At 43.2% G+C, this 21,254-nt stretch overlaps 2 protein-coding genes across 4 annotated transcripts in view; one reads left to right on the plus strand and one right to left on the minus strand.

Moving 5' to 3' along the window:
- The window catches only part of gabra6b (gamma-aminobutyric acid type A receptor subunit alpha6b), a 24,638-nt gene extending 16,829 nt beyond the window's left edge, over positions 1 to 7,809 (minus strand). Inside the window, exons 1-7 of one of the 2 annotated variants that reach the window (XM_027030729.3) lie at positions 7,466 to 7,807; positions 7,229 to 7,350; positions 6,589 to 6,656; positions 5,714 to 5,934; positions 5,343 to 5,425; positions 5,130 to 5,273; positions 4,609 to 4,761 (exon numbers count right to left, since the gene is read on the minus strand). In XM_027030729.3, the coding sequence (XP_026886530.2) occupies positions 4,609 to 4,761; positions 5,130 to 5,273; positions 5,343 to 5,425; positions 5,714 to 5,934; positions 6,589 to 6,656; positions 7,229 to 7,350; positions 7,466 to 7,545 (871 nt within the window). In that variant the 5' untranslated portion in view covers positions 7,546 to 7,807. Of the gene's footprint in view, positions 1 to 4,608; positions 4,762 to 5,129; positions 5,274 to 5,342; positions 5,426 to 5,713; positions 5,935 to 6,588; positions 6,657 to 7,228; positions 7,351 to 7,465 lie in introns of both variants that reach the window. The other variant, XM_081719369.1, reaches the window with a different exon arrangement.
- Positions 7,810 to 18,830: 11,021 nt separating this feature from the next.
- Positions 18,831 to 21,254, plus strand: part of gabrb2b (gamma-aminobutyric acid type A receptor subunit beta2b) — a 63,774-nt gene continuing 61,350 nt past the window's right edge. The window contains exons 1-3 of one of the 2 annotated variants that reach the window (XM_035527384.2): positions 18,831 to 19,245; positions 19,348 to 19,439; positions 20,115 to 20,182. In XM_035527384.2, the coding sequence (XP_035383277.1) occupies positions 19,166 to 19,245; positions 19,348 to 19,439; positions 20,115 to 20,182 (240 nt within the window). In that variant the 5' untranslated portion in view covers positions 18,831 to 19,165. The remainder of the gene's footprint in view (positions 19,246 to 19,347; positions 19,440 to 20,114; positions 20,183 to 21,254) is intronic. The other variant, XM_035527383.2, reaches the window with a different exon arrangement.

Here is a 21,254-nt window from a genome sequence, read left to right on the forward strand (position 1 = left end):
ACCATCCCTCCTGTGCTCCATGGCCACTGTCCAGTAATGTCATATTCTCCTTGTCTGCTCAATAATTCACCAGAGTTAATGGACGACCTGCTAAAGAAATATGACACCACAAAATGCTGAATGAAGGAGTGTGCTAACTATAACCTCTTGGTTTTCATACATTTTTTGCAAATCTAGCATCCAAGAGTAAAATATTATTTGATTGCTATTTAATAAAATTCATACATTAACGTGAAAATTATTCTGGGTAGTTGTGATTGATTAACACCGTTAGTCTTCAGGAAATCAGTTTACTGCTACACAATATTTCCCTCAGAGATTGTATTTTTAATATTTTCTAGAATAAGACATTGTTCTTTTCTTATTTTACAGTTGTTCATTTCTCCCCACTTGGTTCAGGACACTGAATAGCGCAGGCAGCCAGTGTTTCATTCAGAGATAAATCCACTGGGAAAGAATCATTTCAGTACTGGATATGTCTGCATCTGGCCATGCACTGTTACAACCTGCACCATCAACTCATTATCAGCTAGTTCTCAACTTCAAAGTGACTCGTGCTGCTGACTTTTTGCAACTTTGAGTCGGTTTCGCACATTAATTCCCAGTAGCAGCACTGACTCAACACCACATTACACAACCACATGGAAAGCTAATGTTGAATCAACACACATCTAACGCTCTCTCTCTCTCCCTCTCTCTCACTCTGCAGTTCATCAGTAGAGCGTGTTTGGAAGGGCTCTCTGAGACTGACAGCTAGTGTAGGAGGCCACATCCATGACTGCTGGTTCAGAAGCCTGAAACCAGACGGATGTTCCTCTTTCCCTGGCAGCAGAGAGGACCAGAGGGATAATGCCATGGAGAGAGGAACTGGTGCAGAGGAGGCAGACGCCCACCACACGGTGTCAGCTGTGGAGACATGGAGAGCACACACCATCTCACTGAGTGTCATCCCCGAGTCCTGCTCCTGGACTGGTTAACCCTCACACCATCTCCAGCTTAGCAATGATGGTAAAGTGTAGATAAGTATCACAGTGCACTTTCTGTCAGTATCTTGGTCCATTTGGGCCCTAATGTAAGTAAGGAACACTCTTAACACTCATATATACAGATTCATTTGATGCTTCAAAATTGAATTTGACTGTTGTGGCTAAATTCACCAAGACCATTCTGAAGTGAAAGTAGAAGACGCCATATGAACACCAGTGATGTACTATGTGTTTGTTTGGTTTATAAGATCTTTGTCTTAGTGAGATGTTGACATTGTTAAACTGATGACCGATGACTCTATTTATGAACTTGTACAGTTTTGAGTGCCAAAATTCATCAGACCATTTATTATGTGACACTCTGGATATTTTCCTAAAATGCTGAAGGTCAAATGACAACATAAGTCCAAGGTGCTGGTATCGTTGAGCTGGGGAGAAGCAGATGAGACAGACCACAGTAATTCTCATTATTCTGAACTTCTGAAAGATGACTTGGTGACCTCCTGAAAACCGCCTAGATACATCTGAGTCAAATTTGAGCAGGCAGAACTAGTTATAGTTTAGTTTAGTTAGCACTAGTCTCATTATACCCTAGTTTAGTGTAGTTTAGTTAGCACTAGTCTCATTATACCCTAGTTTGGTGTAGTTTAGTTAGTACTAGTTTAATTTAGTTAGTACTAGTTATACCCTGTTTTCATTTATTTTAGTTAGTACTAGCTATACCCTAGTTTAGTTTCGTTAGTACTAGTTATACCCTAGTTTAGTTTAGTTAGTGCTACTTATACCCTAGTGTAATTTAGTTTAGTTTAAAAAGGACCATTAACAGAAACCAATAAAACTTTATGAAGAAACCATCCATGCCGAGATAAAAGCATCGTTATGGAAGGACCTTTCTCAGAGCCAACAGGGCATGCACACAGCTACAGATTCATGTTCCTCTCAGACTCCCTTTGGCTCTGCACAGTCTCATATTCTCACTCCTGCTCCCCTTAGACTCCCTTTGGCTCCACATAGTCTCACTGCCTGTTCATTAGGGAGAATGCTTGCAGCCACACTAGTGGAAAAATGCTGAAACAAATGTTCAAACATAAAGGCTAGATTAAGACAGAAGAGAAACAGTGAGCTGGGGCGTCGGGCTCGGCCTGTGTGTGCCCGTAAAGGAGAGTGGAGAGGAAGTCCCAGGACAGACAGTAGAGCTGTGGGCTACAGGAAGCTTTCACACAGCAGACAAGTCAAATGAACTTCACTCATTTAGCGGGCCGAGCTGAGCAGCTCTGTGAGAGTTCAGCCCTTGACTGAAAGGGAGTGCTGATGTGCCAAAGCATGCGGGGAAATACTTCCACTCTTTGTGCTTTAGAATTTCTTCACACACACACACACACACACACACACACACACACACACACACACACACACACACACACACACACACACACACACTCACGCACACACGCACATACACACAGGCACACACACTCTCATACTCTCACACATACTCTCACACACGCACTCACGCACACAAACTCTTACACACACACACACACGCACACACACGCACTCACGCACGCACGCACACACTCACACACACACACACATACACACACACACACTTACACACTTTTCTCTCTCTCTCAATCTCCTACTCTCCCTCTCCCAAATTAAATAAGTGTGCATACTAACTAGGTTAATTAGCTTCTGTTGACATCCATGTTAAGTAGGAAAGAGACTCTAGAAAGAGACTCTACATACAGATATTTACACATTTACAATCAAGCAACAGTGAGTCTCTGAGACAGTGAGCGACCTGAATCCGTACAGGCTGTGGTCAAACTCAGACCACACACTCATATTATTGTGTGATCTTTACTGCTGAGGTGAACACTGTAAAAACTCATCAATGCCCAGCTGGCTTTACACTGGACTAGGGTCAAATTCGTCATCTCTCCTTCTCCTTCAGAGAAACATCTCTCCTCTTTCTACTTCTGCTTTCACTTACGGTTCTCAAATTTCTGAAAGTAGTGTACTGGCAGGAAGGGTGGAGTCAGCACACTTTCCATCACTCTCACCACTCTCACCACTCTCATCACTCTCACCCTCTCATCACTCTCACCCTCTCATCACTCTCACCACTCTCACCACTCTCACCACTCTCACCACTCTCATCACTCTCACCCTCTCATCACTCTCACCCTCTCACCACTCTCACCCTCTCATCACTCTCACCCTCTCATCACTCTCATCACTCTCACCACTCTCATCACTCTCACCCTCTCATCATGCTCACCCTCTCACCACTCTCACCACTCTCACCACTCTCACCCTCTCATCACTCTCATCACTCTCATCACTCTCACCACTCTCACCCTCTCATCTCTCATCACTCTCACCACTCTCATCACTCTCACCCTCTCACCCTCTCACCACTCTCACCCTCTCATCACTCTCACCACTCTCACCCTCTCATCACTCTCATCATTCTCACCCTCTCATCACTCTCACCACTCTCACCCTCTCATCATGCTCACCCTCTCACCACTCTCACCCTCTCATCACTCTCATCACTCTCACCCTCTCATCACTCACCCTCTCACCCTCTCACCACTCTCACCCTCTCATCACTCTCATCACTCTCACCCTCTCATCACTCACCCTCTCACCCTCTCACCACTCTCACCCTCTCATCACTCTCACCACTCTCACCCTCTCATCATGCTCACCCTCTCACCACTCTCACCCTCTCATCACTCTCATCACTCTCACCCTCTCATCACTCTCACCCTCTCACCCTCTCGTCACTCTCACCCTCTCATCACTCTCACCTTCTCACCACTCTCACCCTCTCATCACTCTCATCACTCTCACCCTCTCGTCACTCTCACCCTCTCACCCTCTCATCACTCTCACCCTCTCATCACTCTCACCACTCTCACCCTCTCATCATGCTCACCCTCTCACCACTCTCACCCTCTCATCACTCTCACCACTCTCACCCTCTCATCATGCTCACCCTCTCACCACTCTCACCCTCTCATCATGCTCACCCTCTCACCACTCTCATCACTCTCACCCTCTCACCCTCTCACCACTCTCACCCTCTCATCACTCTCATCACTCTCACCCTCTCATCACTCTCACCCTCTCACCCTCTCACCACTCTCACCCTCTCATCACTCTCATCACTCTCACCCTCTCATCACTCTCACCCTCTCACCCTCTCATCACTCTCACCCTCTCATCACTCTCATCACTCTCACCCTCTCATCACCCACAAAAAAGAGCAACTTCAAATGATTCAAGTGCATTGTGTACCTCTGCCAGTAGTATGCATTACCCTAATTTCACACACAAACACACACACGTAAACGGGCACAGGCTTGGCAGCTGGGTAAGGGAAGCTACACACCCGGCAGGCAAACAAACATCATCTGTGTTTTCTACAGTGCTAGAAAAGGACGGTAACTGACTGGCCACTAGCAAGTATTCACTGCACTAGCATACATCGTTAAAGACTGAATGACTCATTATAAGACAAACTGCAGTGTCTGTGGTCTCAGTCAGCAGGGATGATATAGCAGGACAGTGGTAAGATGGACGCAGACCGCTCTGGCATAGCTGGGCTTACCAAACACGGTCCGTGCTGGGACAGACTCCTTGTTGATCCAGAAGGAGACCTGCGCGAGGATGACAGTCATGATGCAGGGAATGTAAGTCTGGATCAGGAAGAATCCCATCTTCCTCTGCAGGTGGAAGTGAACTGTCATAACGATGTATTCGCCTGCGAGACACGGGCGCATCAGCAGGGTCACATGCTGATGTGAGAACAGGGGTTACTGGTGAAGCTCAGGCTTAAGGCCATGACAACTGCGTACAGATCAGTTCAACACAAGCAGGTCTGATCAAGTCTCGTCAGCATCTCAGAGCCAGATGTCTTCGGCAGGCATAACACACCTGTCAAAAACATTCACCTCATACTGAACACACTTGTTTTAGAAACTACTGATCACATGAAATAAAACTGTAGCCAACAGACTGGTGCCAAGGATGCCCACTTCCTGTTCAAGAAATGTGCAGCTCACGCTGACATGTGATAGAAGAGACATTCCATGAAGAAGTGTAGTAAAGATTGCAGAACAGACGGCTGACCTGTGTTGGACTTTAATCTTTCACTAGACACGGTCTGTCCTACGAGGTCATACTGGAGAAGGCTGGAAGACTCTTGTGGAACTTCAACAGAAAACAAGGGTCCTTTCTTCCATGTGTACAGGATCTCGCTGATAGGGTAGGCATCTGCAGAGAAGAGAATCAGGCGCTAGCTACAACCTCCAGCTACCACACAGGCTTATTAGACCGACTTACAGCTGCCAAACTTCAGCGGACAAGAATGTCCATCCATTGGGAAGTTGATCAGTCTCATTGGACATTCCGCATTGATGGTTAATCTGCATGGGATTAAACAGAAAACATAATTTTGCATTTGATTACAAAACGCAACCAATCCAAACAGAGATGGGTCTTTAACAAGAATATGTTAAACATATAGCACATGCATTCTTGACCACTGCGGTAAATCTGCATTTACAGGGCAAGCATATAAAAGCACGGAGGCACAGCGTAGCCTTGAGTGTGGCATACGACTGCCGTGCTTTACAAGCCGAGAAAGAGGAGGAGGAGGAAGAGGGGTGAGTTCCATTTTTGGCGAGTGGTGAGGGGGGCAGAGGGTGGTCTACCTCATGGTGTACAGAACAGTTCCGTTCTGCATGATACGGAACAGCTTGTTGGGCGTGGTCATGTTGTGGGCGATGGAACGTTTTCCATTGCGGAAGAACGTGTCCGGTGTCCAAATTTTAGTGACCATCAGGTTGTTGAGGCGGAGAATGTCGATGGGCCCCTCAAACTTGAGACGTTCATCCGTCCACGTCTGGCGAAAGAACACGTCCATAGTGTACTCCTGGGAAAACAGTGCACGGACACACACAGCACAGTTGAGGCACCCCGGGAAGGACATGCATATTGCCCTGTGTGACCTCTGTGGTCTCTCGGACGGTAACGAGGCGCGCATCATTCATGCTTCATACAGCCAAGACCACGTGGCCACGTTCCTCTTTCACCTACTGCATACTGGGAACACAGCTGAAAAAGTGACTTTGCAGGTATCTTTAGTGAACAGGTTCCAGAGATTCTCATAGAAATGTCCCCTTATGTCTCTCGGACTGTCGCCCACATGATTTTGCACACAGAGGAATAAAGATTACTGTAGTAAGAGATGTAGACATATTCAAAATCGTAGTGAAGTACACAGGGTTTCCAGTGAAACAGGACGATTTGGACAGAGGTCCTTCATCACAATGTACTTCGCAAAGTACTTTGCTTGCACTGCTTATGAAGGACCTCTGTCTGAAACGTCCTGTTCTCTTATTCTGTTCTCGTATTCTTCGCTACAATATTGAATATATATATATATATATATATATATATATATATATATATATATATATATATATATATATATATATATATATAACATGTCACACTAAGACATCCACGCCACAAGTTATGTAGTTGTGTAGCTGTATAGCTGTATTTTTTATTTTTAATCACTAACCATTTCCACATCTGACACAGGACCAAAGCTGGTGACAAAGATGTCAGTTTTGACCTCAGTGACAGGACCTAGAGATAAAGAGATATTTGGGGGAAAAGGAAAACGTTTGTAAAAGAACAACCATTACAAACATCTACATTCAAATGCCTTTTGGCAAACACAGCTAAAAAACTTCATTAAAAAAATAACCTAAAATGATTTTATAAAATATTGTAATTCTATGTAATTATATAAATGTGAACTTTGCTTGCACAGATGATAAAGAATCTCTTTCAGAAATATCCTGTTTCTCTGGAAACCATGTGTAATTTATACTGCACACACACACACACACACACACACACACACACACACACACACACACAATGCTTTTTACTTCCATTATCAGCGATTTAGATGTTCAGAAAGAAAAGGTTCAGTGTCAGATGCTTTATCTTGTTGTTATCAGACTTGACACTAATTCACTTCGTGACAATGTGTCACATTCGGTAACGAGTTACTGATAGTGAAATCAATCACTACAAATCACTTTTCATTGACCAGCCACTTTAAGCAGGATGATGGTAACACTGTCTCAACTTTAGAGCTGCAAGATGCTCGCGGCACACGAGCACTTGTTTCAGAATAATATCCACTGTACCTCCAAATCCCGGGCGAAGTCTGTTATCGTACCCGTCCAGTAATCTGTCCAAAATGCGCGTAATATTGTCCGAGTAGACACTCGTCTCGGTCGGCTTTGCATTTGACAAAACTCGCCCCACACTACAAACGAAATATATACTTGATGTGTGCAGCCCGTTTCCGAGCGCGCAGCGTGGCGCGTATAAAGGCAAACTTGGTAAAGAAGAAGCGAAGTGACATCCAGTGTGTTACTTACCAAGACAGGAGAACGCACGCGCATACCCAGCCCATGCCTCGCGCCTCCGCACACGTGAAAACACTTCTGTCTATAAACATTATTTATAAAGGCGATAAAACAGCGACGGCGGTTGTGAACCGCGACAATCGCGAAGCTTTATCCTTACCGGTGCGCGTGCACTGGGGCTGACGCGCGCTGTTGGAAAACTAAAGAGTGGCGGAGACGCGGAGGAGTGGAGCGCGCGCATGGACTAAGGCATCGCGAGGGACCGGCAGCCGCGCTCCATGATCCACTAGGGAAGGAGCAGATGACTTATTATTATGAGAAAGACTCCAGGATTAGCTCCAGCTCTCGTGCAAGCCTAGATGGTGCTGATGTTGTCGGGTGATCCTCCGCCTCCCCGTTAATGTTAACGCGTTGGAGAGGGTGGGGGGGGGGGGGGGGGGATTAGTGCTGCTCCACCACAGATCAATACACATCATACACCATGATACAGGCGCGTTAGTCTTTAACATGGAATGTTAAAGGAAACGTCCACGTGTAGATCACTTCAAAGCATAAATGAATCTCTTTTAGGGTCAACACTGGCTCGCGGGGATATCTAAACAAAAGCATTCCCTTGCGAAAGCAATTCTGTGTGATTCCTCTTAGCACGGGCCACATTTCCACCTATGATGTACAGTCACGTAATCTGAACTGAACGGGAGTTTGCCTGCGTGCCGTCTGCACGTGACTTGCCTTTGCGCGGCGTTCTCGAGACAGATGGAGCACTTAAACATGATCCTTTTATTGGCAAGACTAATGCAAATCATTAGCCAACATTAATTATGGAAAAGCTCTAATGTAATATGCACGTTTTTACTTATTGGGCCCTATTTCTGTTGACTTATAAATAGATGTGTGTTTGTTTATTTATTTATTTATTCAGTTGCCACTAATACCGGATGTAGTCATACATTCAAATAAAACTATCAATGTAATAGCAGTATCAATATCACAGTAAATGCTTCAGGACAACACAACTCAGTGAGAAATGACAGATGCCATGTTAAAGCCAACTGGACTTTAATCCACGTTAAACTAATATCTGCTGGACTTTAAGAGTGGGCTCCAGCGCTGAAGGTCTGCTTGGCTTTACTCCCTCATACGTGAGCGTGGGGCTGTTAGCACTGACCCTACTTGGCAAAGCCTCATTTGTGTCAAATGTAACTGGTTGTTCTTTATGTAGTGACAGCAGGCAGCTGATATTCAACCAGTATGAACCCCCATAAGTGTAACTCCCATTATAGTCATAACCAGCGTAACTCCTGTTATAATGAGTCCCAGTGTAAAAGGCAACTGCCCTTCCTGTAGTAGCTCTGCCAGTCAGCTGCTCTGTCTGCAGGGGTCCTGGAGCCCGAACCCCTCGTCCCGGTGACTGGTGGGGGGATATTTTAGACCTCTGGCTAAAAAAGGCCATTGGAGGAAGGTTAGGAGAGGGAGATGCATCAAAGAGGTATGGGAGGAAGGGACTACACAGGAAGTTGGGGGTGTGGCTCCCTGAGGCAGAACTGAAAGAGGGCGGAGAAGCTATCAGCAGAGCGTGAACGCAGGGGCTAAACGCGTGCCAAGCGTGCCAGCCGAGCAGGGTGCTGCCACCACGCTGCCATGCGCACATGCTTTCTGCTCGCACCGTATGGAAGGACACGACAGCAGGACAGAGTCAGCCGCCAGAGAAAAACAAACATGAAACAAACACAGAAATGGGTGTAAACAGGAAATTGAAACAGTCAGGGTCACTTTCGCAGTGTTTGTAAATGGAATAGATCATAACCTGTCTTATTTTCTGACGCTATGTAGAAGGGGGTGGACAGATTAGTTTTCCATATGAAGTGCTGGCTGTGTAAGATTGCTTCAAAATTCAAAGGTCTGAGGAATTCAGAGTGACAGCAGCATGAATGTTTAAATAATCTTAGTCATTGCTAATGTCTTAATCTCGTAAATCTTCTTTGTGGATTATACACTGTTTGAAAGCAAGAAACGCAGTGTAGATTATCACCTTTGATCGGTGCATTCTGAAAGAGGTCTCTGTAGAGTTCAAAATGAATGTGATGTTTGCTTGTCCAGCTAGGTGTCCAGGAGCAGGGAGATCCTGTTTCTTTGCCTGAGTCGGTAGGACCCTTTCTTCCAGCATATCTGTCTGCTCTCAGAGGTGCAGTTCTTTTCCTTGGAACCTCTTTATATGGAACTAAGAGATAAAACAGCCACAACCAAAACAAAGTGAAAAAACTGTGCAGCTGATATGAGTGTCTCTGTTCCAGTGTCTGCCCATGCGTGCTGTGCTGTGCTGTGTCTTGTGTTTTGAATGTTTAGGTGGCTAGAGCAAAGTTACTGAACAGAAAACTACAAGAGAGTGACAGGGAGTTCAGGCACAGCTAGCCAAGTGTGCTGAATTATTCAGTGCGCTTGTTCAAGTTAAGGCACTGTTGTGTAACATTATAAATGTCCTGTTAACATATCTAAGTTGATGTGTGCATGATGCAAATGCATTAACTCTAGTTGGGATGAGAGGTCACTTCAACACTGAAACACACTGCTACATAAAACATAGCACAAACAGGAAGTAGTGCAAACATTTAAAGGCAATGGGTTCACTTGTTTACCTGCAGTATTTTAAATCTGGTTTACTAATAGAACAAGTGCGTAATTCTTAACAAGCAAAAGAGCCATAATGACTACCACATAAAATGGTAGCGGATGTCTTAACCTGTTTGACCAGCTGTCAGTCAGGATGTCGCTGTCCGCTGAGAGGAAGCACTCAGCTACTTCACGTCCTGGACTTGCTAAGACAATCTTTGTTCTTTTGTCTCTGTGTTTTCCTTTTTAGTTTGAGAAAACCTTTTTTTCACTTGACTGTTCCAAATGCTTCTAACAAATTCTCCACAAAAATTTTCAAGGACAGAGGAAATGGCCCTCCTTACAGCAGGTGTTGTCTTCCCCTGGTCTGGAGGAGGTCGTTAAGGAGCCCTGGGTTCTGGCGATTCAGACTCCTTCTTCTGGTTAGATGAAGACATTACCGGTAAGTACTGGTACGGTGGCTGTTGCCAAATCCTCGTCCAAAACGCCCAAGCGTGAAACACGCAGGCTGAACATGCCAGCAGTGTCTACTGGACAGGAAAGGGATCAGTGTGTTTGAGGGCGGCGCAAAGAGAGGTTTCTGAGGACGTGAAGGGAACCTGTCAGAAATACTAGACAGAATTACTCCTCAGAAACACACAAGAAATAAAGCCAACAGAACTACCCACAGAGCAGCAGCCGTGTTCTCTGACTATTTCAAATTGGCTGAATTAGTACAATCTGCCAGCATAGTCTGATCTGATTTACACCAGTGTTTGTTTCATTATTATTAGACTGTGACAAACTCAGTGTGATGGAAGGATGTGTAAAGATGAGTAACACAACAAACCCTCAGATAATAATAATAATAACAATAATAATAATAATAATGGACTATTATTGACTAATAATAATTATTATTATTCTGGACTGAACTGGCTCTTATGTAGTCTAGTGTGTAGACAATAATAATTATTATTATTATTATTATTATTAGTAGTAGTAGTAGTAGTAGTAGTAGTAGTAGAATAGATTTTATATTTATTATAATTTTTATTATGAAGTTATTTTCATTTCCCACAGGAGAGCCTTGTTTGTCAGGAATAGGTGATATTTATGGTTAAAGGCTCCATTTCTACTGGCCCAATCAAGATAAAGTCTCAAAATAATATACCATCTGAGGGCAGATATTTTTGCATTTTCATAGCTAAAAAACACACACAGGGTATTTAGGTAATTATTAGACGCATCTTATCACCGACGCCACATTCCTGAAGTCACCCTCTGTTAAGACTCAAGCATGCAGTGGCTTTTGGAGAAGCAGAAATAAATGCAGGAACTTAACCCTTTGAACCATGAATTCAATCTCCAAGAGACCTGGAGGCAGAGCAGAGCTAGCCAAGGTCAGCACTGTGTGGTCAGCACGAGGAGAGATGTTACTGGATCCCATATGAATTCAGTCTTGAAGGAAAAGGTCCCATTAGCCAGGGTTCATTACAAAGCCCCGCCCTCTGCCCAGAGGTCTTTGAGTGTAGACAGTACCATAAAAAGCAGTCTAGACCACACACTAGCCAACAATAAGAACCAGTCTAGTCCACACGCTAGCCAACAATAAGAACCAGTCTAGTCCACACACTAGACTACAATAAGAACCAGTCTAGTCCACACGCTAGACTACAATAAGAACCAGTCTAGTCCACACGCTAGACTACAATAAGAACCAGTCTAGTCCACACGCTAGAACATTCTACATGCTTATTTTATATATTTGTTTTAAATGTTTATTTTCCTAAACCCTAAACAACATACCGCTAAAGCAAAGCAGATGAACAAAGTTATTAGTAATGTTTCTTCTAATGTTTACATTTTTCTCTTTCACCGTGACATGGTGTATTAATAAGAACAGTGTATGAAGACTGAATATTCATCTGATCTATATGTGTCATGTGTTAGCACTTTGACTGGACTTGGTCCGTGACATTGTGTTGTGGATCTGATTAGATGTGCAGTGCGGGGTGTAAGCCCTCATTAAACAGATGGGCTAACGTGACTCTCACAGCTACGTTTGCATTTAGCAAACTGACACACTGTGGCAGGCGTTTATAAAGACAAGGTTTTATAACCAGCAGAGAGCCGTATTATGTTCATATTGGTCATGTTCTCCTCCTGACAGATGGCATCTTCACACAGATTTCTCCTATCTACTTAAAGTGGTCATCACAGACTTGTGTATCACAGTCTTGTGTATCATAGTTTTGTCTGTTTTGTGTATCATAGTCTTGTCCGATGTATCACAGAGTTGTCTGATGTATCACAGTCTTGTCTGATCTATAACAGTCTGGTCTGATGCATATTTTAGAGCAATTGCAGCTTTAATTTTCAGACAGGTTCATAACTAGAACACATTTTTCAGGACACATGTTTAGATTCACATAAATACCAGTTCTGAGACTTGATCTATCTTGATCTATCAGCAGCTACCCTAAGAGACACTACAGCTACACGATCAGACACTACAGCTAGGCTTATCATTTAATACACAGCTAGTATTGCAGAGACATTTACATTTAAAGCATTTAGCTGACACTTTTATCAAAAGCAACATACAGTTATGACTGAGTACACCTTGAGAAATTGAGGGTTAAGGGTCTTGTTCAGGGGCCCAACAGTGGCAACCTGGTAATGGTGGGGCTTGAACCAGCAACCACTGAGCTTCTACTGCTAGACACTAGACTGCTTTATTTGTTATGGTTATATTTCAAAATGCAAACTGAAATTAAGGACTAAAACCTTTGAGAAAGAATTCCCTGGCACCTGGGTGCTGCTTCCTGTCTGGGAATCATATAAGTTTGTAGTGGAAGCAAGAAAACCTCAATGTGAAATTAATGAAAGAAAACATCACTTAATCCTTTTCTTTTTAAGATGACTATCCCTACTGTAGTTCATGAACTACAGCCTATCACATTCTATGACACTGTAACACTATAACACTGTAACACTGTAACACTATAACACTGTAACACTATGACACTAACACTATGACTGTAACATTATGACACTGTAACATTATGGCACTGCAACACTGACACTAACACTATAACACTGTAACATTATGACACTGTAACTTTATGACGCTGTGATGATGTGACACTCTGATACTGTAACACTATAAACTGTAACACTATGACACTATAACACTATAACACTATAACACAGTTACACTATAACATTGTAACACTATAACACTGCAACACTATGACACTGTAACATTATGACACTGTAACTTTGACACAGTAACACTATGACGCTGTGATGATGTGACACTGACACTGTAACACTATAACACTGTAACACTATGACACTATAACACAGTAACACTATAATATTGTAACACTATAACACTGCAACACTATGACACTGTAACACTATAACACTAACGCTATGATACTGTGATGATGTGACACTTTCTGACACTGTAACACTATGACACTGTAACACTATGACATAGCCTTTTTCTCTGCAGAAACTCTTTTTTGTTAGTAATCCATTCAAAGTGTTTACATGCACTTGGGTATTTGGATAATGAGAAAACTCTGGGATTATATGAGTCAGTCATTGGATTTCTACTTTGCAACCAGAATTCACAGAATGTTGTGATGCCAATAATTTCACAAAATGATTTCCTGCCTGCATTTGGGAAAATGTGAACCTACTTTACCATAAAATATGGATCTTAATATTTTTATGGTTACTAATAGTGTGCAATTCAAATTCTTCTTTTCCTCAAGCATGTACTTTGTTTCAGAATTGTCCCAAAGGTGTTTGATAGCTGTTTCATGGTTGCTGCTTCTGTTACTGCTCCAGTTACGTTAGAAATCCCAAACAACGAGCATGGGTATACATGCACTGAGAAATCATATTATTGAGCAAAAATCCAGCTCTGTTTATCAGACTTGTTAATTTGGTTTCTAGGCCATATGCCAATATAAAAAATGGGAGTGTGCTGTTTACGCTTGAATAATCAGACAACTAGAGATATTTGATTACGATCGAAGTATTAAGTGAATGTAAACTCACTCTTTGTGACACCATAAAATGTGACATGATGACAATGTTACACTGACATTATGACGCTGATGCGCAGATGCTATGACACTGTTATATGTAATGCATTGACTCTGTGAGACTGTGAAGCTGTGTCACTATGACACTGTGATCTGTGTCACTGTGACACTGTGACACTGTGAGACTGTGACAATGTGATCCTGTGACCAAAATTCCAGCCTCATAGGTGTTGAGCAAGTGCTTAAACAGCATATGTGAAAGCACAAAAGATCGTAAAACACAGCTCTGTCTCCATGTATAAAACACAGCTCTGTCTCCATGTGTAAAACACAGATCTGTCTCCATGTATAAAACACAGCTCTGTCTCCATGTATAAAACACAGCTCTGTCTCCATGTATAAAACACAGCTGTCTCCATGTGTAAAACACAGCTCTGTCTCCATGTGTAAAACACAGCTCTGTCTCCATGTATAAAACACAGTTCTGTCTCCATGTGTAAAACACAGCTCTGTCTCCATGTATAAAACACAGCTCTGTCTCCATGTGTAAAACAGTTCTGTCTCATGTGTAAAACACAGCTCTGTCTCCATGCATAAAACACAGTTCTGTCTCCATGTGTAAAACACAGCTCTGTCTCCATGTATAAAACACAGTTCTGTCTCCATGTGTAAAACACAGCTCTGTCTCCATGTATAAAACACAGCTCTGTCTCCATGTATAAAACACAGCTCTGTCTCCATGTGTAAAACACAGCTCTGCCTCCATGTGTAAAACAGTTCTGTCTCCATGTGTAAAACACAGCTCTGTCTCCATGTATAAAACACAGCTCTGTCTCCATGTGTAAAACACAGCTCTGTCTCCATGTATAAAACACAGCTCTGTCTCCATGTGTAAAAAACAGCTCTGTCTCCATGTATAAAACACAGCTCTGTCTCCATGTGTAAAACACAGCTCTGTCCCCATATGTAAAACACAGCTCTGTCTCCATGTGTAAAACACAGCTCTGTCTCCATGTGTAAAACACAGCTCTGTCTCCACGTGTAAAACACAGCTCTGTCCCCATATGCAAAACACAGCTCTGTCCCCATGTGTAAAACAGTTCTGTCTACATGTGTAAAACACAGCACAGTGTATATATGTGTATAATAACAATAAAATCTGAACTGAACTGACAATGGAGTTCCAGCCCAAGTCATCAAATTTGACATTTTTCATTTATTTTTCTACTGGCTGTCAGATGATAAATGACTCTGGCATGTCTGACTAAGATTAATAGTAGAATATTGTCCATACTGAGTGTTTGAGGACACAGATGTATAAGTTCGTCATATACCCTGGTCTCTGGAATAGGCATGAGTGTGTGTGGGGTGTAGAGGGCCTGTGGGTCAAGGCTGGTCATGAGGGAGGAAGAAGCAATGCTAGTCCCCGCAGGCTTTAGAGCGCCTCCTGGTGCCAGGGGATAGAATTACAGTACTGCCACAGCAAGTGTCACAAACTGTTAAGTATAAGGCTTATCAAAGAAAATAACAAAGAGCAAATGGATATATTTTAGCCTGATTATGGCAAGCAAGGGGTTCACAGTCAGGAGCGTGTGATGATTTCAGCTGGCTCCCTATGGCTGCCCAGCTGTGGAGAACAGTCCAGCATTCACCTAAATGATCTCCTGATTGCAGATTTGTAAGGCAGCACATGTTCTGTTTCATAAGAGTGGTTTTGAACAGTCAGGGCTGGGCCTCACCTGCAGACCCTCGCCTCTGAATTCATTTATGTGAGATCGTATGACATCTCACCCACTGTTTATAATTTCGACCAACCTCTCCATAAAATCTCATCCCCATAAGCTCTTTAATGTGAGTTCCTCTGGCTTTGATGAATATACATGCTGCTTGAAGTCTGTTCCTCCCCATGACGCTGGAGGGTTTGTCCTTTTTCGCTCTAAGGACAAACAGAGCGCCGGTACCAGGCTTCATTCAGGGGCCTGATTAATGCAAGCCTTGAGGAAGAGCTAAAACGCTTAAATTAGAATGTTGGTAAGTGGTGGACATGAGCAGACAAACACCAACACACTGACCAGATAAACACCAAAACACTGACCAGACAGACACCAACACACTGACCAGACAAACACCAACACATTGACCAGACAAACACCAACAGGCTGACCAGACAAACACCAACACACTGCCCTGACAAACACCAACATTCTGACCAGACAAACTTCAACTGGCTTGGTGCAACAGCTTGTTTACCATAGCAGTGAGAGCCAGGTAGGTTTACAACACAGTTTTGATCTGTTCAGACCAGTCTGCGTATAACCAGTAATAGAAGGGTGCATTGTCAACATGATGACACCGAGTATGTCAGGAAGCCAAACTACCTGAAAACACCGAGGCTATTTTAGGCCGTGCCTGCCGTTCCTGTTATAGGCTGTTTACCAGGTTGGCAGATATCAGCCTGTTTAACAAGCCAGAGGGAGCTCTAGTTAACCTGAAATGACATGTTCACTCTGCCCCCTGGCTGAAGAATACATATGGGTATTACTGAAAGATGATATTTCGTTAATGAGTCTTGATAAAAACAAACAAAACAAAAACAAATAATAAATACACAAGCAAAACTAACTTCTAATTACTAATTACTGCTACTAGACCCACTGATAATGGGCCTTTTTGTGCCAGATTATCTTTTGAACCTATCAAAATAGTCTTTTGCCCAACTGAATTACTAATCAGAATATTCTTTTGCCTAATCGAAATATTATTTTGTTTTCTAGAGATATATTTCACACATGGAATAAACAAAATAAGCTTTTAATGCAAAACTTTAACTTACACTTCAGTGCATTTCTGATTCTGAAGACTGGGATACATCTGAGTGTGTATGAGTATGTATGAGTGTGTATGTATGAGCATGTATACATGTATATGAATGTATGGTTATCTATGTATGAGTATGTGTGAGTGGGTATGTATGAGTGTGTATGTATGAGTATGCATGTATGTATATTTATAAGTATGTCTGAGTATGTATGTATGAGTATGTATGTATGTCTGAGTATGTATGTATGAGTATGTATATATATGTATGTATGTATAAATATGTATGTATGAGTATGTATATATTAGTATGTATGTATGTATGTATATGTATGTATGAGTATGTATATATTAGTATGTATGTATGAGTATGTATATATTAGTATGTATGTATATGTGTGTATGAGTATGTATATATATATTTGTATGTATGTATAAATATGTATGTATGAGTATGTATGTATGACTCTGTATGTATATATTAGTATGCATGTATAAGTATGTATGTATAAATATGTATATATTAGTATGTACGTATGAGTATGTATATATTAGTATGTATGTATATGTATTTATGTATGAGTGTGTATATATTAGTATGCATGTATAAGTATGTATATATTAGTATGTACGTATGAGTATGTATATATTAGTATGCATGTATAAGTATGTATGTATAAGTATTTATATATTAGTATGTACGTATGTGTATGTATATATTAGTATGTATGTATGAGTATGTATATATTAGTATGTACGTATGCGTATGTATATATTAGTATGTATGTATATGTATTTATGTATGAGTGTGTATGTGTAGGTTCTGATGTTCACCAGTGTCACATTTCTCACAAATCTGCTTTAACCCTTTTACATTTTGCCTTTAGCCCAACTCCTCAAGTCTTTCTTCCATCAGCTATCATGTGCGCTGGATCTCCAGACATCTAGAGCATTCAGAGCCCTGATTCTCCATCCATACTAGCAGTTATTAAATAAAGATAAAATAACACGGCAGGTCCCATTTGGATGACATCATTAACTCCAGCCCAGTCCTACTGGCCATCTGTTTCAGGCCTGATGAACTGACCTATCATAACGCAAGGACGAAATGTCTCTTATAAGCCTGTTACCTGTCTCCTGAAAGCAGATGACCTCGGAAAGAAATGATTGACAGTGTCAGCAAACCAATCGGAGGCAACCACCTCTGAGTTCCATACAGTTTAATGTGTGGCTGTGATTTTATATGGGGTGAGAGAGAGAGATAGACTAATCTACTTATTCCCCACTACTCTTTCTTAAAGGAATTTAAAGTATTCAATTAATTAATTATTTCAATTGATTTTATAAACACATTTGTTTCTTACAATGTTAAGTTTGGAAATGAAATGAATGTGAGCGAACATGAACATACACACGTTACTAAGCAGGAAATAAGCATGTGTGGTGTAGCTGCGCTACGTTTACAGACCGTACCCAGGCCATACCTACACTGTACCCAGGCGTTTGCACACACAGCTGACACGCTCTAGAGGGTTTCCCACGGTTCCCCGTTTAGTTGTTTAACTGGTATTATCATATTACAGGAAGCAGTTTTCCAAACTTCTCCCGGAGCCATGAAAGGTGTCACAGAGGGCTCGGGTTAATGGAGCTTACACCGGATCGGTGCTTTCCTGCACATGACGCTTTTTATCCTCTATTAAAAGGTTTTTTAGAGGAAACGAACCCCTCCTTTTTCACACTGTTCACGCGCATTCTTCCGTATCATTATCAAACCGACGCTCTTCAGGCGGCTAAGAGAGAGAGAGAGAGAGAGAGAGAGAGAGAGAGAGAGAGAGAGAGAGAGAGAGAGAGAGAGAGAGAGAGAGAGAAAAATATTTGTAATAGCCCACAAAATAAGAGGAAGAGAGGGACAGACGGAGAGAGAGAGAGAGAGAGAGAGAGAGAGAGAGCGGGGGGAGAGCCCACTAAGACAGCGTTTTAATGATTCACACAGAGAGTTTTTTCCGCCTGTCATTCCGACGGCTAAACCACACTCCCCATCTGTCTTTTTTGAGATGGTATATCGTCTTTGCTTTTCCCTTTAAATTTTTTTTTTCTGCCTGGTAAACTGCTCCGCCAGCAGCAGCAGCTCTGCTCCTTGATGTTGTGGTAGAGCATGCGCATGCGCGCCACATTGGAATTACTGCACCGGCCAGAATAAGTTGGATGTCTTGTGTCTTCACGGAAACAGCATAAAAGCGCGATGTTCTTCAGACCAAGACGAACGAGTGTTGCGCGCGCGTGGACCTTCCCTGTGATACTGGCCGTGGTTTGCGCGCAAAGGTAAGTCCGCGGATCCGATGATCTCTGGACCAGTGACTGCACACAGAACTTCACTGTGCTCCCAGCGCATCAGTCCTAACCGCGTGCCGCTTTCCTCCTCAGTGCCAATGATCCCAGCAACATGTCACTCGTGAAGGAGACTGTGGACAGGCTGCTGAAAGGATATGACATTCGCTTAAGGCCAGATTTCGGAGGTAAAGGAAATAAGGCGTGTTTTTGGTCACTTGTCTGGTGATGCTGTTAGCCTTTTAACGTGCCCGTGCTCCGTCACGCAACAAAACGGTGCATGCGGAGAGTTGAGCGCGTGTACTTAACACTTGTTCACGTGCGGATAATCGGGCCACTTGCTGCTGCTTTTCCTAAAATAACTCACTTGTGACCTGTTTACCGTCACGATGAACGGGGACTGCTGCGACAACGTGTAGTCAAACATCTCTGCTACGGCGCTTACGGCGCGGGTTTGGGAGACGTCTGTAAGCCAAAGCCTCGCTGCTCTTGCCACCTGCCACAGCCTGGGTGCGTGGCGTTACGCGCGCGTCTCGCTAAAGACTGAGGTCTGCGGCGACACGCAGAACGTGCAGTCGTGATTGCATGCGTCGGTCAGCACCGACGGACACGCGCCTGCTTTGGTCGCCGTGTGAGATGGTGACAGCTAGTCCCCGCGCCCCCCTCCGCTTTACTTTGCAGCTTCGTGTTTTCTGTCTGCGCGAGGGGAATAACAGCGGAGGTTTGGCCACGCGTCCCAGTGCGCTGTACGGCTTTGATGTGTTAAGATTGTTTACAATTGTATTAAAACAGGGGAGGAATTAAAGATGAAAAACATGAAGCTGTGGGCCCAAATAAGAGTGTTTTCTGTGTCTGTGGCGTAGGTCCGCCTGTGGGGGTGGGGATGAACATCGACATCGCCAGCATAGATATGGTGTCAGAAGTCAACATGGTAAGTGCGGGACTATCGTCGCTCCTACTGTCCTGGTGGACGCACGAGGTGCCCCGTTTCCCCACGCGCTCGCTTTGCGTTTACAGCTTGAGACGATTATGGACGCTCGTGCAAAGCTCGAGAATGTTGTGTACGGAAGCAGCATGAGTTTGGGTCGGTGCTGCAGAAGGACGGCTGAGGTGAACCGGACCGGAACAGCCACCGTTAGAGTAACGGGTTTAAAGCTGCCATCGCTCAGGGTCATGTCCTTAAGAGCAACCTGGGACTGTTCCAGGTACCAAGCCACAGTGCTGCTCCTTCACTCCAAGCTGCAGGCTTTATTAGCCAGCGCGCTCCGGGCTGATGTGCCCTGTTGCCGCTCTGTCAGAGTGCCGAGAAAACTAAGTTAGTTTTTTTGTTGGGTTTTTTTGTATGCGAGAGCCCCCCCTAGTGATGACATCTGAGAAACATCGTGAGCTCTGCAGGGGACAGATGCTGAGCCTTAACTGAAGGTCTCCTGTGTCTGAGAAGGACGCAATTCCACTTTAGTTTCTGGTAGAAGTTCACAGAAATCTTTGGTGCAGGGATTTATTGTGTCGTTTCTTTAATTCCTCTTATTTTCTCCCAAAATGTGATTACTGCTGAAAAAGAAAGTGGCCACCACAAGTGTGTCTCATATTTGTATGGATTCTGATTGTGTTTAAAACACTTCATCACTTTCCCGTCTTTTGTTTTTTGTGCTTTACTAGTGATTATGAACTGATAATGACACTCCGCAGATTACTTCAGGGGCTGGAAATATGAACGCTTATAAAGATCAGTGTTCAGGCTCTCAGGGGCAAGGCTGTTCTCACCCAAGTCTCACCCAAGCCTCACCCAAGTCTCACCCAAGCCTCACCCAAGTCTCGACAGAAGTCCGTAAATGGATCTTTTTTTATCAGTAGAAAGACATTCACTTTTGCATAAAGATGGAGATGTTGTTGAATGATGTTGACCAATCTTAAAGTGTGTGTGTGTGTGTGTGTTTGGGGGGGGTGCGCGCATGTGTGTGTGTGCGTACACACAAGCTTAAACAATCCCCTTACACAGCCAG

This window comes from Electrophorus electricus, chromosome 8 (assembly GCF_041902795.1).
Source record: "Electrophorus electricus isolate QZ-2024a chromosome 8, ASM4190279v1, whole genome shotgun sequence".
Taxonomy (NCBI): Eukaryota; Metazoa; Chordata; class Actinopteri; order Gymnotiformes; family Gymnotidae; genus Electrophorus; species Electrophorus electricus.